The following is a 15,788-nucleotide window of genomic DNA, read 5'->3' as shown; positions in this document are numbered from 1 at the left end:
TTGGCACTATGCTCAGAAAGCTGCAGAAGGAATTTAAGGACCAATGCCTGCCTTTGAGGACACAAGATAGCCCTGAAATGACCTAAAAATAGCTCTTAAGTCATGTAGGCAAGTACAATGTAAGTCACATATGTATCTCCCTTACTGTGAGTCAGAAGTGTATACAATAGACTCCCTTCAGAGAGAAAGCTGGAGGACTTACAGAGCAGAACAAGAAATGAGGTAATGGCTCAGCTAAAACCACTTAAGGAAATAATTAGAAACAGGACACATTGGCAGGAATATCTTTAGGGAGTCGGTTTTGGTCTTGTGACATGGGGTGATGGCTCCATCTAACCACAGCAAATATTGATTAACCATGCCAAGCATATGCTGGGGACTGTGAGGAAAGAGAATAATACCAAAACAACAAAAATAGCATACATTTATATCACTCTTCAACTTATAAAGAAGTTCACATGCATCTCACTTCAAGTTTAATGCAAAAAATCCTATTTAATTGCCAGTGATGGAACATCATATATTCATCTTTATCAATATTGTAGCCTGTTCAAACTCTTGATTTCTACAGGGACTCACACTAAGAATAATATTTTAAGATATTGATTTCTAGTTGATGCAGTTATTTGAATGATCTGATCATTATTCCTAAATATAGGGAAATGCCAGTGAAATCAAATTTACTCCAATTTCAGCCATATCTATAAAGTTGCCTAATGTTTCAATTAAATTGCTCTCTGGAGACTGAAGAACTTTGAAAGTTTATTCCATGATCTAAGTGTGGTTCTTTTTGCCAGTTTGATGTTTACTCTTTCACTTTTGCTCTATGAGTCACTGAAAATCTTTTTTTTAGATCATCCAAGGGGTGAAATAAGCATTACCATACCCATAAACTCATTCCAGTGCTATCATTTGTCAATTTTATGGCTAGATAATGGAATTAAGTTGAAAAAGATGATCTCTAAGATAACTTCCCCCTAAATAGCCTATCACTCCCCTATCTTCTTTACAGAAGCCAAAAAAGAGAAAGCAGCGTATTTAATTAATTGATAATAAAGTCGACTAACTCATGGGAATGCTTTTATTTTTAAAGCAACATAAGAGGAGAAAATTCATGCCTTTATGCAAGCCCCAAGGCATTCTGTTAGAAAGGTCCAAAAATAGTGAAGCCGTCTTCTCCCAGTGAGTCAGCAAATGTGCCAGAGCTCAGGCAGGCCCGAGACCTACCACTAACACAAGATTGTGCAGGAGAGCAAAAGAGAATTTCTCCCCATGTGTAGAAACCACAAGTATTCTTTTCAGAATTCACTCTTTAATTTACAAATAAGTAAACCAAGGTTCTGGCTTCCCAGGTTGTGCTAGTGGTAAAGAACCCACCTGTCAATACAGGAGATATAAGAGATGTGGGTTTGGTCCCTGGGTCAGGAAGATCTCCTGGAAGAGGGCATGGCAACCCACTTCAGTATTTGTGCCTGGAGAATCCCATGGACAGAGGAGCCTGGCGGGCTACAGTCCTTAAGGTCGCAAAGAGTTGGATATGACTGAAGCGACTTAGCCGCAGCAGCAAACCAAGGTTCAGAAGATGAACTGACTCACCCAAGAGCTCATAGGCAAACAGTGATATAGCTGGGCTTTGAATTTCTGTCCCTTGACTCCCACCACTGCTCATCCTTCCCAGCATCCCATGCTGCATCTTGCAGGCATGTCAAGTGGCATCACTTTGCACAAACTCATTTGTTTTGTTTTTGTTTGTGCTTCAACTTGCAGAATCTTAGTTCCCCAACTAGGGATTGAACCCAGGAATCCCCAGGATTGACCACCAGGGAATCCCCACTGAAATTTTTTAACTGAATGGCTCTGGGGCCCACCTTGGCATCCATGATACCACTATCAGTTGCTTTGTTCAAACCTGTACTTGTACAATCTTTACTGCACAGAATTTTAAGCAATATATCAAACAATTTTCCCAAGCACTTTTTAACATCTAATATCTTTAGTATATCCAATATTCAGTAGGTTAAACATACTGATTTCTACAGAATTGGGGTTTTTGTTTGCTGGTTTGTTTTTTTTTTTTTTGGAGGGGGATGTTGGCAGATCACAGGAGCATATCAGAATCGGAACAAATTCATGTATATGCAAGGATATTTCTCTTGCAGGGCTGAGAACCAGAACAGTCAGAAAAGCAGGGCTACATCTTGACTCTGGCCCTCTTCCCATCTGCTTCAGCATATGTTTTAAGGCTTGTGCCATATTACCTCAGCCATGAGCTATTTTTTTCCAAAGGAAGCTGAAATTAATTTGAAAATAGGCCAGCTTTCCAAAGTGGACTCTCATGGGCTTTCAGTGCACACTGTGTAAATAAAAGATTTGCTTTACAGCTCCTGAGAAGAGGAAATGTAAATAGGAACCAGCTGCTTCTCTGAGGGCAGAGAGACACCTGATTTTAAGTTCCCAAACTTTGCCCCGCATTCAAATCAGCTCAGAATTGTTAAAAAAAAAAAAAAATCCTGATACTTAGTCCCTCCTCCAGATATTCTGATATAATTGGTATGAGGAGTTGACCCGGGCATTATGATTTTTAAAAGCTCTCCCAAGTGAATCCAGTGTGCAGCCAAGATGGAGAAACACTGCCTGTTGGTTGGCCAGTTTAGTAATGACAACAACAGGCACTAAATCTCTAGTCTAATGGGTGAATTTTACCCAGTTCCATTCATTAGAGGCCCCAGATTCATTCTGGTTCAGGTTCAGGTTCTGACCTTTACTCAGCTGTCTGCTTGGGCACATCACTTACCCTCTCTGAGCCTGAGTTTCCTCATGGGTGAAATGGAACCAATAACACTGATTTCATAGAGCTCTGTGAAGATTAAACGCCATGTGAATATAGTTTGTTTAGCACATTCATAGGTGTTTTAAATTGTTTCTGATGTAACTACCATTTAAATTCAGAACCATTAAATTTCAAGTCTTGTAAATAAGCAATTCATATTTTGAGGAAGGAAGGAAAGAAGGCAGGGAGGGAGGAAGACCTATACAGTTTCTTCTTCTTTAAAATTGTAGTTTCCCTGGTTTGGATTCCATGCTCACCAAACAATCTTCTGATTATGATTAGCTTCTATATAAGAATGCTTCATCCATTTACTCATTGAACAAATATTTATTGAGTGTCTATTATGTGTCAAGCTTTATTCTAGGCATGGGGTTACATTAACAAACAAGCACTATTTCTAAGGGAGGAAGATTCCACGGAATAGTAGTCTTCTTTAAAAATGTATATTTCTTTATTTGGCCTGCACCTGGTCTTAGTTGCAGCACGTGGGACCTTCCATCCTCATTGTGGCATGTGGGGTCTTTAGCTGCAACACGTGGACTCTTATTTGCAGCATGTGGCAGTTCTTCGACCAGGGATTGAAACCCAGGACCCTTGCATTGGGATCTTAGCCACTGGGCAACCAGGGAAGTCCCAAGATTACCAAACAAAAACACAAAAGAATTTGTGCAAAGTTATGCCTTTTAATGGATTACAGCTTAGTTTTCTTTAATTTGCAGTAAATTCATTCTTTGTTGTGGGTTGATAATGTTAATATGGTGAATAAAATTATTTTTCATGCATTTCATACTTTTAAAATTCAACACCATTTTTATAGGTAATTGGTCACTGAGCAAAAATCAACCTGACAAGATGATGCTGAGTCTCCCTATTTCCAGTTGTCTTAGGTTGGGTTCCCTCCAAAGCAGATGCTGAGAAGGGGATTTGAGGTGGAATTTTTAATTGGGAGGTGACCTCAGGAAGCTCTACTGGGGGACAGGTCTGAGACAGAGGAGGCAAAGGAGCCACTACAGTGTGTTAATGAGCAGATTTCAACTGTTGGCGGTGAGATTCAGACCTCTGGGGACCATGTGGAATGAGCCCAAGGAAGCTGGGGTGTATATCTGCCAAATCTGTCCACCCTCAGCTGAGGGCTCCTATATTAGCATATCTGGAATAACAGAAGCATGAGGGTGGGGAATCAACAGTGTCTGCTACACTATGGTCAAAACTTCATATTTATATTTTATTCTCCTAATTGAGAATTTTTAATGCAATATATAAACAGAATATATTCTGTTTATACTGTGATATGCTGTGATACTCCTTTTCTCAAATAAGCTCTCCACAGGGTGTGGAGAAAAGGGAAACCTCCTACGTTGTTGGTGGGAATGTAAATTGGTGCAAACACCATGGAAAACAATTTGGAGGTTTTTTAAAAAACTAAAAAGAGAACTGCCATATGATCCAGCAGTTCACTCCTGGGCATATATCAGAGAGAAGGCAATGACACCCCACTCCAGTACTCTTGCCTGGAAAATTCCATGGACGGAGGAGCCTGGCAGGCTGCAGTCCATGGGGTCGTGACGAGTCGGACACGACTGAGCCACTTCACTTTCACTTTTCACTTTCATGCATTGGAGAATGAAATGGCAACCCACTCCAGTGTTCTTGCCTGGAGAATGCCAGGGACGGCAGAGCCTGGTGGGCTGCCGTCTATGGGGTCGCACGGAGTCAGACACGACTGAAGCGACTTAGCAGCAGCAGCAGCAGTAGCGCAAAAAGATACATGTATCCAGTGTTAATAGCAGCACTATTCACAATAGCTAAGACATGGAAACAGCTTAAATGTCCACCAACAGATAATGAATAAAGAAGATGTGGTACATACATACAATGGAATACTACTCAGCTATAAAAAAAGAACGGAGTAATGCCATTTGCAGCAACACTGATGGACCTAGAGATTATCATATTAAGTGAAGTCAGAAAGAGAAAAGTCAAAGGCTGTATGATATCACTTATATGTGAAAGCTAAATGATACAAATATCTATGAAACAGACTCACAGACATGAAAAACAGATGTGGTTGCCACTGCTGGGGGAAGGGGGGAACGGGTAGGGGGATGGATTGGGAGTTTGGGATTAACAGATGCAAACAATTATATATAGGAAGGATAGACAACAAGGTCCCACTGTATAGCACAGGAAACTATATTCAATATCCTGTGATAAACAGTAATGGAAAAGAATATATATACGTATGCCTGAATCACTTTGTTGTGCAGCAGAAATTAATACATTGTAAAACTATGGTTCAATAAAATAAATTTTAAAAAATAAGCTCTCCAAATTAGGATATGATATCACAGGTAAGATTGTGGGAAGAATGCTTAAAATTATTCAAAGAACAAGACTATTTTCACACATCCTCAGATGTTTTAGAAACTCTAATTACCTGATGTGCTAATGACAAATCATTATTCACTGTTCATTAAAGCAAACCCTATGAGAAACCTAATTTGATTTAAACTCATTAAAAATAATGAAATTGCTTTCTTTAGAAATAGTCTACACTAAGATTTCTTTGCTTGTTCAAAATGCTTTTTCTAACAGAATTAATACAAAATAGAGAACACTGGTTTTTGGTTTTGTTTTGTTTGTTTTGTTGTTATTGTTGTTACCAAATCCAGATGTTCTTCTTACAAAAGGGCAATAGACAATGAAAATCTCTACATTCATTGTGTTGCAATGTTATGACATCAGTTGGCAGACATTGGTCTTTCATGTGCTTTAACATTCTTAAAAGCGAAGAAGTAAAATCAAGGCTTTTTCTACACAGGCAATTGAAGTGAATAGGGACTAGAAATTGTGACTGTCTTCTTTTGTTCACTTATCTCTTTTTGCAAAGGAGTTTCTTTGTGCTTCTTTGGGGACCAGTTAACATGCAACCCAGTGGGGAGGTAAGAGTGGGCTTACAAGATCAGTAAGATGCTCAGGAAGTCACTTAGGTAAATGTGGTGAAAACTGAAACATCAGCAAATCTTAAGGAAACGTTACTATTCATGGACTGTAGTCAGATGTTCCCAGCTTCAAGCCTGGGTCTACTACTTACTAACCTTGTGATCTTCAGCATATTACTTCCTGTCTCTAAGCCTCAGTTTCTTCACCTCTAAAATGGGGATTAAATAGAACTAGCTCAAAAGGTGGTTGTGATGAGTAAAAGAGATCATGTATTTGGGGACACAAAACACAGCCACTGGTACATAGTAAGCACATAGTACAGGAAGCTCAACCAAGAGGTCTGGTTAGGAGACTAGAGGTACCAGGGCTCAAAGAGGGTTCAGAACAGATGGTCCCCACACTGAGCCCTGGCAGCTATTGCTTTTGCAAAGGCCCTGGACTTTGAAGGCATTTTTTTCTTGGGTCATCTAGTATTCTTCAGGTCACCTGATCTCTTGATGCAGACACTCTAAGCATTAGGGACTCACCTGATTAAGGAGATGGTTGACTCTGATACAGAATAAGGCTATATCAGTGTCCATGTCTGAATACAAGTCTTTTCTTTTAGATAAGTAGCAGGTAGCAGAAACTTAGCCAGGCTAGAGCCCTAATTTCAGCTCTGTTATTTCCTGTATGGCCTCAGCCCAATCACTTAGCCTCTCTGAGCTTTAGATTCCTCATCTCTAAGCTGATGATAATACCTATACACTACAGACAACAGTGCATCTAAAGGGTATCACAGAGCGGATACTTCAGTGATGCCCATATTCTCCTGCCACACTTAAAGCCTATCAAAGAGTTTTACATCCAGGGGAGTTTTGTTAATACTAGGATGAGTTCTAAAGTTCTCTATCCAAGCCTTGAAAAGAGGTCCAGGTCTCCTCTTCATCTGAGTGTTTACACACTCTCTCCCAGATTGGACAGAAGGCCTGTGTGCAGCTTATCCAAAAGCCACATTCTTGAACTTATCACTTATTTGGTGTTGAATTCTTAAGTATCTGCCACTCTGATTCAGGTCTTGACCAGATAATACACCTTAGTTTGAAAGAACCATCCCTAACTGGAAATGACCCAATCTGAGACTGGTAGGAACCAACCCATCCAGTGAACTGAATCAAACTCTTCTTTGCCAAGATAAACTGTATTTATTTGTGTGTGGGGGATAATGGACCCTTGATGTTATCAACTTGGACCTGTCTCCTGGATGCTTATCCCTGTTAGGGACACTCTCCAACAACTGCTCGATAAGTCCAATGTTTGTTCATGGTCTCTAACAGAAGTGTGATCTTTACAAAGAGATGCAGATGTTTTTTATGAGTGTTTAATATAGGTGCTCTTAACTTTTTCAGGGAAAACAGAAGCCTATTTGGAAGCCATCAGAAAAAATATTGATTGGTTGAAGAAACACAACAAAAAGGAAAATAAAGAAGGTAAGGATTTAGTGTGGTTGTTAATTGCAAACATCACCCATTTGTCAGGAGCTCTTATTTTGTATTTTTTTCATTAGCCATGCAGCTTGCAGGGTCTTAGTTTCCCAACCAGGGATCGAACCCAGGCCCCTGGCAGTGAAAGCACAGAGTCCTAACCACTGGACCACTGGACCACTAGGGAATTCCCAGGAACTGTTATTAAAGACTCTCATAGTCAAATTGGGCTAAAGTCCCCTCTAAGCCCAAAAGACTTCTGGCACCACCCCTCAGATGCAAAAGGGAAGAGACCTCCATTTCTCTCACTTTTCAAATCATCCTTTCAAGCAAAGGTATTTTCTTTTCTTTTCCATTTTGTTATGAAAAAATGTCAAACAGAAGCAGAGAAAATAGTGTAATAAATCCCCATAGACCCATCACCCACCTTCAGTAATTATCAACATTTTGTCAATCTACTTTTGCCTGCCCCCTCCCCTTTTCTTGGAGTATCTTAAACATTTCCTGAGCTCCTATTGCGTGCACCCTGCAGTCACAAAGGCAGTCACTCACTAACTTAAAACAAATCACAGAACCAGACTCTGTTCTGAGTGCCAGAAATGTGAAGGACCATAAGATGCAGCACTCCCCACCCCCTGCCAAATTACTCACACCATCAATAACGCTCTGGTGGGCCACGCTCAGGACTAACATGATAAGCATGGTGGTGAATAGATAAGAGGAGAGGGCACATCTCTTTACACTGGGAGAAAGGGCTGCAGGAAAGCCTGTGCTGGAAAGGCAAGGAAGAATTTTTGAGTGAGGAGAGATGGAGGCCAAGGAAACACTGAGCACAAAGACATAAATGGAGAAGAGAGTGATGCATTCTGGGAACTGGAGCCATTTATTTTCCCAGGAGCACTGAGGTGCTCTGTTGGGAGGACCTGCAGAGAGAGCCGGGGAGATGGGCAGCGGCCAAGTCAGGAAAAGGCTTGTGCACCCTGCAAAGGAGGTTAATTTTAGCCAGAGGAGACTAAATCAGGGCTTAATTAGGTTAACGACTGAGAAGTCTTTCTGGCAGCAGTGTGGTTTCAGACTGAAAAAATAAAACCCCAGAAGCCAGGCAAGAGATAGGAGGCAAGGAGTTGGAGCAGGTAGGATGGGGCTTAAACCAAGGTGAGGCAGGGGAGAAAGAAGAAAGGAGAAACTCCAGAGCCACATGGAGAGAGGATTCTAGTATGATTCCCAGGAGTCTGCCCAGAGTAGTTGCCAAGTGATGCTTTTAAAATGAGAGGAGCAGGGCTTTTCAAACTTGAAAATGCATTCATGTCACCTGCCAGATCTCCTAATGCCCACAGGACCACTAAGTCAAACTCAAGGGGCAGGACCCAGGCATCAGTATTTTTAAAGCTCTCATAATTCCACTGTACAACCAAGTTTGAGAACCGATGAGATAGAACACAGTGGGAACAAGAGGTGTTTTCAGCACTCCTTTAGCCTGTGATCATACAAGTTGAGCAAGATGGAAATTATTATCAGGCCTTTACACATGCTTTATTTCATGTGGTTCAAAATGATATGAATTAGCCAGCTGTCAGTTCCATTAAAAGTCATATGAACCATATTTCACCAATCTGTCATTGCTTTACGTACCACTTCAGAAGAAAAATTACAATATGCCATTAGTAGTGGCAAAGACTTTAAAATTATTTTTAAAGTTTATCTTAGCATAAGTATAATACAGCATGTACCAAAATGCATTCAGTATGTACCAAAATTCAGTGTAAATTGTATGCACTGGCCATAGTATTTATGTTCTTTCTTTCACTGATTAACACACAAATCTGACTTCTGGTCATAACCGGCAACATCCCGCAATTCAATCTTTCTGTTCTAGAAATGACCAACTAGTAAAGCATGGAACTCTAGTGCTTGCATATCGGAGGCTCTATGAACAAACTTCAGAACGACAGTGTTGGGTTTGGGCTTCCTGCTGCCTCTAGGAAGTGAGGGTGACATGCATTTCACCCTTCTCAAGGCAGAAACAGAGAGCTATTCCTCCACTACGTTTATATGTGTTCTGCCTGATCTGGGTCATCTCTCAAAGCCTGTGGAGACCCAGGTCCTAGAGCCATAGAGTGACCGGGACACTGTGAACAGGAAATCTTAGCATCGGTTCTGACCCTCTGCAGATGCCCTTTGCTTGACAGGGGCCTGGGGTGATCTGAATCTACTTCCCAAATTCAGGAAAGGGAGGTCCACATGATGTGACAATGAGAATAATGAAATCTTAAGCAGGCTTAAAAAGAAAGTCTGTACTTTTCAAAAAGCGAATTACAACCCTTATCCTTTTTTAGTCTTAACAACCTTAAAACCTTTTTAAGTTAGCAAAGTAGCTACTCCTGGCGCACTCTAACTGCCAGCTAGGGCAGAACTGGGAGGGACTCCGACAGCCTTTCCTCTGCACCATGCTGGTTTTCCACCCCCATTTTCACAGTGACAGCCATGTCATAAAGAGACTATTTTTCCATTTCAAAAGAAAGCAAAATATTTTCCTGTTTGTCTATTCAAATCATCTCTTCACAGATGCTTTTGGGAAGTTTGCTTTTTGTCCCACTAAAGATACTGACCCAGAACCGGTTCTGAAAAGCCAGTGTTATTAATAATTTGAACCAGTGCCTCTTGGTGCCCTGTGAGTCGGTCAGGAAGCCACTTGTGAGGTGCGCACAAGATATATGCTCAGCCTGATTCTGTAACTCGTGCCTGAAAGGGAAAGTCAAAGCTGAAACACAATAGAGCCTCCAAACACTGATTGAATGTCCTGCATGTGCTAGATGCTTCACATTCAGCACTTCAAGGCCATAGAATGATCAAAGCAGTGACTACAGACAGACCTGAATTCAGAACCTGATTCTGTCATAACCCGAGCGAGTGACTTACCTCCTCTGTCCTATCTGTTCATCTCTGAAACGGGGACACTAACGCTTTCCTCACGGGGTTTTGTGAGGAGCAAATAAGACGCGGTTGTAAAATGCTCGGTGCTGCTAATTAATCTCTTCAGTCGTCATGGCCGTGTTCAAACCAAAAGGAGCAAATGCCCTCCTAACAACCTCTCTATGCGCCTCAGCTCACCTTGATATGATAAACACCTGATCCTTGTAAAGAGGTCCTTCAGGTCTGGTTTGCCTTTCATGCAGAGGCTTAAAGATGCCCGGGTGACCCAGGTTCAGCTTCTATTCAGGCTAGCTAAAAGTGGTCATGGAATGCTCAGAGCTTTTGTACCACCACCTCCCACCCCGCCCCAGTCCTTTCTCTTCCTTTTACAAACTGACAGAAGGCAGAACTTTGTTCCAGGGGCTGCCAACAGCCACGATGAATGGCATGGCACCCAAGAAACTTAGCCTCAGGCAGCTCATGGTCTGGGGGGTATCATGGAAGACCTACATGCCCAACCATGGGGGTCATGTGTCTTTCATTTTGATGCCTCCCCAGGATGTATTGTATGTAGCGATTTAAAATGATGTCTCTGAGGAATATCAATGTTCACTGTGTAAATTGAGTGAAGGGAATTAGTTATTAATATAAGGTTAAATGTACCCTGTGATCACAACTGTGTTTAGATATACATTGAAAAGCTAAAAGCAAACAGAACAAAATATCCACTGTGGTTATCAATGATAATAGAATCCAGGTGATTTAAATATTAATTTAGTGTTTCTATATTTTCCATATTTTAAAACAATAAGCATATAACACTTAAAGCATCAAGGGAAGATGTGGGGTTTTTTTCCAAGCCTTCAGAAAGATGCCACCAGCAGCCTCCTTATTTGATGAGGATCTCTTTGTTTTTTGTGGATGGTTCAATGGTTTACATACATTTTTTGTTTAAGTAGGACAGAGGAACCACAAAGAGGTTATGGTTTCGCTTTTCACTCCCTGCATACAATTCAAACAACATGAAAATCAAGGTAATTCTTAATATGGAAAAAAAAGTGGGTTGTCATAGCAACATGGGCTTAACCAGTGTAACAAGTTGAAGAAGTCAGAGCACCTGGTTCTGATCATAACTTTTACTAGCTTGTGACCTTGAATAAGGAACTTAAGCTTTAGGAACTTAAGCTTTGTTACCCACAGTGTGTTTCCTGGACCAGCAGCATCAACATCTCCTGAAACCTTGTTTAAAATGCAGAATCTGGTCCCCCATCCCTGCTCAGGCCTACTGAATACAGAGCTGCAAGTTCCCAAGAGCCCCAGGTGATTGATATAAACATTAAAGTTTGTGAAGCTCTGGTTTATGAACCTGTTCCCTTTCTATTCAAATGGGGGCTATTCTCCCCACCTGAATGCCTCAAAAAGTTGTGATGAAAAGCAGATGGGATAATATAATGCATATAAACATGATTTGAAGCCGCAAACTACTACAACAATGCCAAGAACTAAAATGCCTTCCATTGTGAAAGATGGGCATGGTAACTGTGTTGCACAAAGTGCTTTGCCAGTAGTAATCACTGTAATGGATTATGCTTTCTTGATCTTTGCTCATGATACTCGAATGATATTTTCCAGATTATGACCTTTCAAAGATGAGGGACTTCATCAACCACCAAGCTGATGCTTATGTGGAGAAAGGCATCCTTGATAAAGAAGAAGCCGATGCTATTAAGCGTATTTACAGTAGCCTGTAAAAATGGCAAATGACCCAGAAGTCTTTTAACTGTTTCAGAAAATGTAGTGTAGCTTAAAACACTTCTAATTCTGTGATTAAAGTTATTTTGACCCAACGATTATTAGAAAGTGCTGAATTTACTGTAGTTACTCTTAAAAGTGGTTAAAACAATAGCTTTCTTGCCGTAAATACTATCTGAAAAGTAAAGTTATATGTAAGCTGAGAGTTTGTATATAGAATTCTTATTTCCTTATAGATTTACACTTTATAACCAGATATATGTTGCTTTGGAAAAGTCTGTAATGGAGTGAACTTAAAGCTGAACCATCATTCCACTGTGTCACACATACAAGTACCCCCCCTTAAAGAATTAGGGGGCTCTGTTTTCAAGGCATGCTGGGTACCAAAGCACCTCATAGACTATCTGTTACAAGATGTCACTTCTGTACCTCTTCCCTTTAGGGAGCTGAAATAAATTCACATTTCCTCAAAGCCTCTGGAGCTTAAAGTGTAGCTCTCAGCTTTTTTGGCTACCCCTGCTGGCTCTTTATCAGGCCCAACAGCACAAAAAGGAACCTGAAAAATAGGCATAGGATTTGCTGGATTTATTAACCATTTCTCCCCACTCTCAACATTTCCTATTAGTGGGATTTCAGAAATTGAGTTTTTCTCTTAAGAGGGATACCGAACTATGTACTCTCCAAGAAGACAAATGAGGTCATAAAATACTACATAAAGCAAGGTAAAAATTGATGGCAGACTCAAGTTACCCAGACTGAATTTGATCCAAGCCAAGGTTTCTTAACAGAGAGCAAGAGGACCAGGGAGTAGGGTAGATAGATGTGTGTGTGCTTGACTCTTAGCAACCCCATGGACTTTAGCCTGCCAGCCTCCTCTGTCCATGGCATTTTCCAGACAAGAATACTGGAGTGGGTTGCTATTTCCTCCTTCAGGGAATCTTCCTGACCCAGGGATGGAACCCACGTCTCTTGCCTCTCCTGCATTGGCAGGCAGATTCTTTACCACTAGCGCCACCTGGGAAGCTTGGAAGGGTAAATATAAAGATAAAAATCATTCCCTTCCTTTGGGGGACCATGGCTATGTATGGCTGAGCCCCTTTGCTGTCCACTTGAAACTATCACAACATTGTTAATCAGCTACAATCCAATATAAAATAAAAAGTTTTTTTTTTTTTTTTTAAAAAATCATTCCCTTCCCTGTGAACCAAAGCTTGTAGATGAGCTTCCCTGGAGATAAGGTTAACGAATGTCAGATCCTTGCAGCCCCTCTTCCTCAACCACCACCACAGACACAGTCAAGAAACAACACACAGTTATGCTTCCTCCTGAAGTGTTAATAGTTTGAATTAACAAACCAAAGAACGCTTTGAAAAAGTATAATTCAGTATAAATTATATTTTTTCTATATATTTCAGTTGAAAATCGTAAAAATAACATAATGCTTTGTATATCAGCTATCTTACTTCAGATGGCTTCTGCTACCTGTCTTGAACACCCCTACCTCGTCTTCAGGTAGTTTGGTGAGGAATGGGGAACATACAGAGAAGCTACAAATGGTGTTTTCACAGGGAGGAGACCACTGCTGCTTCTCCCCACCTTCTCTAGAGTTGCAAAAACAAAAACCACAGCCTGACACACAGAGAAACAAAACTCATAATGTTTTAGAAAAGCCAGTGCCCACTGGTGAATAGTGAGAAGGAACTAAAACATCTGTGCCTGAACTATACTTGCCAAAGCACAATGAGTCAGACCATTTGAATGACTCATCTTTGATAAATGACTCGATTTCACCATGGCCTGTAGTCCAAAAATGCTGCTTCTACATTAGAGAGAATTAACTGATTGTGACCCAAGCATTTTCTCCATTCACTTGTCTAATAGTTTATCTAAATATTTATGCTGTATTTTTAAAATAAGGTATTACTAGCGGAGTTCATTGTAGCTTTCAGAGCACACTGACATTCGTTAGCTCCTACGGATAAACAAGACAGGAGATTGTCAGTCCTGTTTTATACATGAGGAAACTGGTTCACAGAAAGGGCACTGGACATACTCAAACTCTGATGGCCAAGAAATGATAAAGCTGGGATTGGAACCCAGGTTCTTGTCTCAGTTCCTCCGCCACAGTGCTTCTATGTGCAAGGCAGTGACTAAAGGACTCTAGTCCAGCACAGTTCGACCATGGCCTTAGTGAATTCAGTTTTCAGTATCTTGAAGATGAGGGAAGAGATGTTTTGGCTAGAAATTGCTAAGAGAGAACTTAGGCAAAAATGAAATACTCAGAAAAATGTTTCTGAGATTGTGCCCTTCATTTCCAATTTGTCTTCTGGATAGTATTTTTGCATTTGCATCTTTTGGATTACTCTCAAATTTCATATTATTTTATCATAAAAACTCTTTACATTAAAGATAATTCCTGGACTTTTTTTTAAAGAGACCTTGACTTTTCCTTATATACATGACTGTTTCCCTTCCTAATTTTTTTTTTTCTTTTACTTTTCTGCTTTCTCAACTCCCTCTCCATAATTCAGGTAGTAGTGGCTACAAGAAAATAGCAAAGCATGATCAAGAGATAAGCATATAGCAAAAATAATAATGTGAGAGAAAAATGAGCAGTTATCATGAGATAAAGCATGAGAAAAAATGAGGGAAAAAACCCAAAACACAAGGGATTATGTACATTATGAACAAGCAAGAGATTTAAGACAAGGGCAAAGAGCTACTGCTTTGCATCCATGCCCCTGTTCAGTTCAGTTCAGTTCAGTCGCTCAGTTGTCTCCAATTCTTTGCAACCCCTGGGTGGCAGCACGACAGGCTTCCCTGTCCATCACCAACTCCCCGAGCTTGCTCAAACTCAAGTCCATCGAGTCAGTGATGCCATCCAACTATCTCCTCCTCTGTCGTCCCCTTCTCCTGCCACCTTCAATCTTTCCAAGCATCAGGGTCTTTTCAAATGAGTCAGTTCTTCACATCAGGTGGCCAAAGTATTGGAGTTTCAGCTTCAACGTCAGTCCTTCCAATGAATATTCAGGACTGATTTCCTTTAGGAGAGACTGGTTGGATCTCCTTTCAGTCCAAGGGACTCTCAAGAGTCTTCTCCAACACCACAGTTCAAAAGTACCAATTCTTCGGCACTCAGCTTTCTTTATAGTCCAACTGTCAGATCCATACATGATTATTGGAAAAACCATAGCTTTGACTAGACCGACCTTTGTTGGCAAAGTAATGTCTCTGCTTTTTAATATGCTGTCTAGGTTGGTCATAGCTTTTCTTACAAGGAGAAAGCATCTTTTAATTTCATGGCTTCAGTCATGAAGCCATCTGCAAAATCATCTGCAGTGATTTTGGAGCCCACCAAAATAAAGTCTCTCACTGTTTCCACTGTTTCCCCATCCATTTGACATGAAGTGATGGGACCAGATGCCATGATCTTAACTTTCTGAATGTTGAGTTTTAAGCCAACTTTTTCACTCTCCTCTTTCACTTTCATCAGGAGGCTCTTTAGTTCTTCTTCACTTTCTGCCATAAGGGTGGTGTCATCTGCATATCTGAGGTTATTGATAATTCTCCCGGCAATCTTCATTCCACCTTGTGCTTCATCCAGTCCAGCATTTCTCATGATGTACTCTGAATATAATTTAAATAAGCAGGGTGACAATATACCCTGTTGGCCAGCCTTAAGGGGTGAATCTGTGCAATTCTGGTACTGCACGTTCTGTTGCATTAACCCCCGAGGGCATTTGTTTCCATTTGCGTGGAAGACCTGGAGGAGCCAGATGGAGAAGAAAATAAGGAAAGAGAAAAGAGGGAGAAGGGAAAAAAGGTCCTTCCTGCCTCACAGAAAGAAGAAAGAAGACTCCTTTTAGGAGGGATAAATACAAGGACTT

General features: G+C 40.7%; 1 protein-coding gene across 7 annotated transcripts in view; it reads left to right on the top strand.

The window, feature by feature from the left end:
- Positions 1–11,996, top strand: part of SCG3 (secretogranin III) — a 79,745-nt gene extending 67,749 nt beyond the window's left edge. For all 7 annotated transcript variants that reach the window (XM_081508270.1, XM_081508273.1, XM_081508274.1 and 4 more), the window contains 2 exons: positions 7,162–7,242; positions 11,782–11,996. In XM_081508270.1, the coding sequence (XP_081364396.1) occupies positions 7,162–7,242; positions 11,782–11,900 (200 nt within the window). In that variant the 3' untranslated portion in view covers positions 11,901–11,996. The remainder of the gene's footprint in view (positions 1–7,161; positions 7,243–11,781) is intronic.
- Positions 11,997–15,788: the final 3,792 nt, after the last annotated feature.

The sequence above is a fragment of the Giraffa tippelskirchi genome, chromosome 7 (assembly GCF_054371585.1).
Source record: "Giraffa tippelskirchi isolate mGirTip1 chromosome 7, T2T-mGirTip1v1.2.pri, whole genome shotgun sequence".
Lineage (NCBI taxonomy): Eukaryota > Metazoa > Chordata > Mammalia > Artiodactyla > Giraffidae > Giraffa > Giraffa tippelskirchi.
Note: the sequence above shows the minus strand (reverse complement) of the source record. Positions and strands in the feature narration are given on the sequence as shown.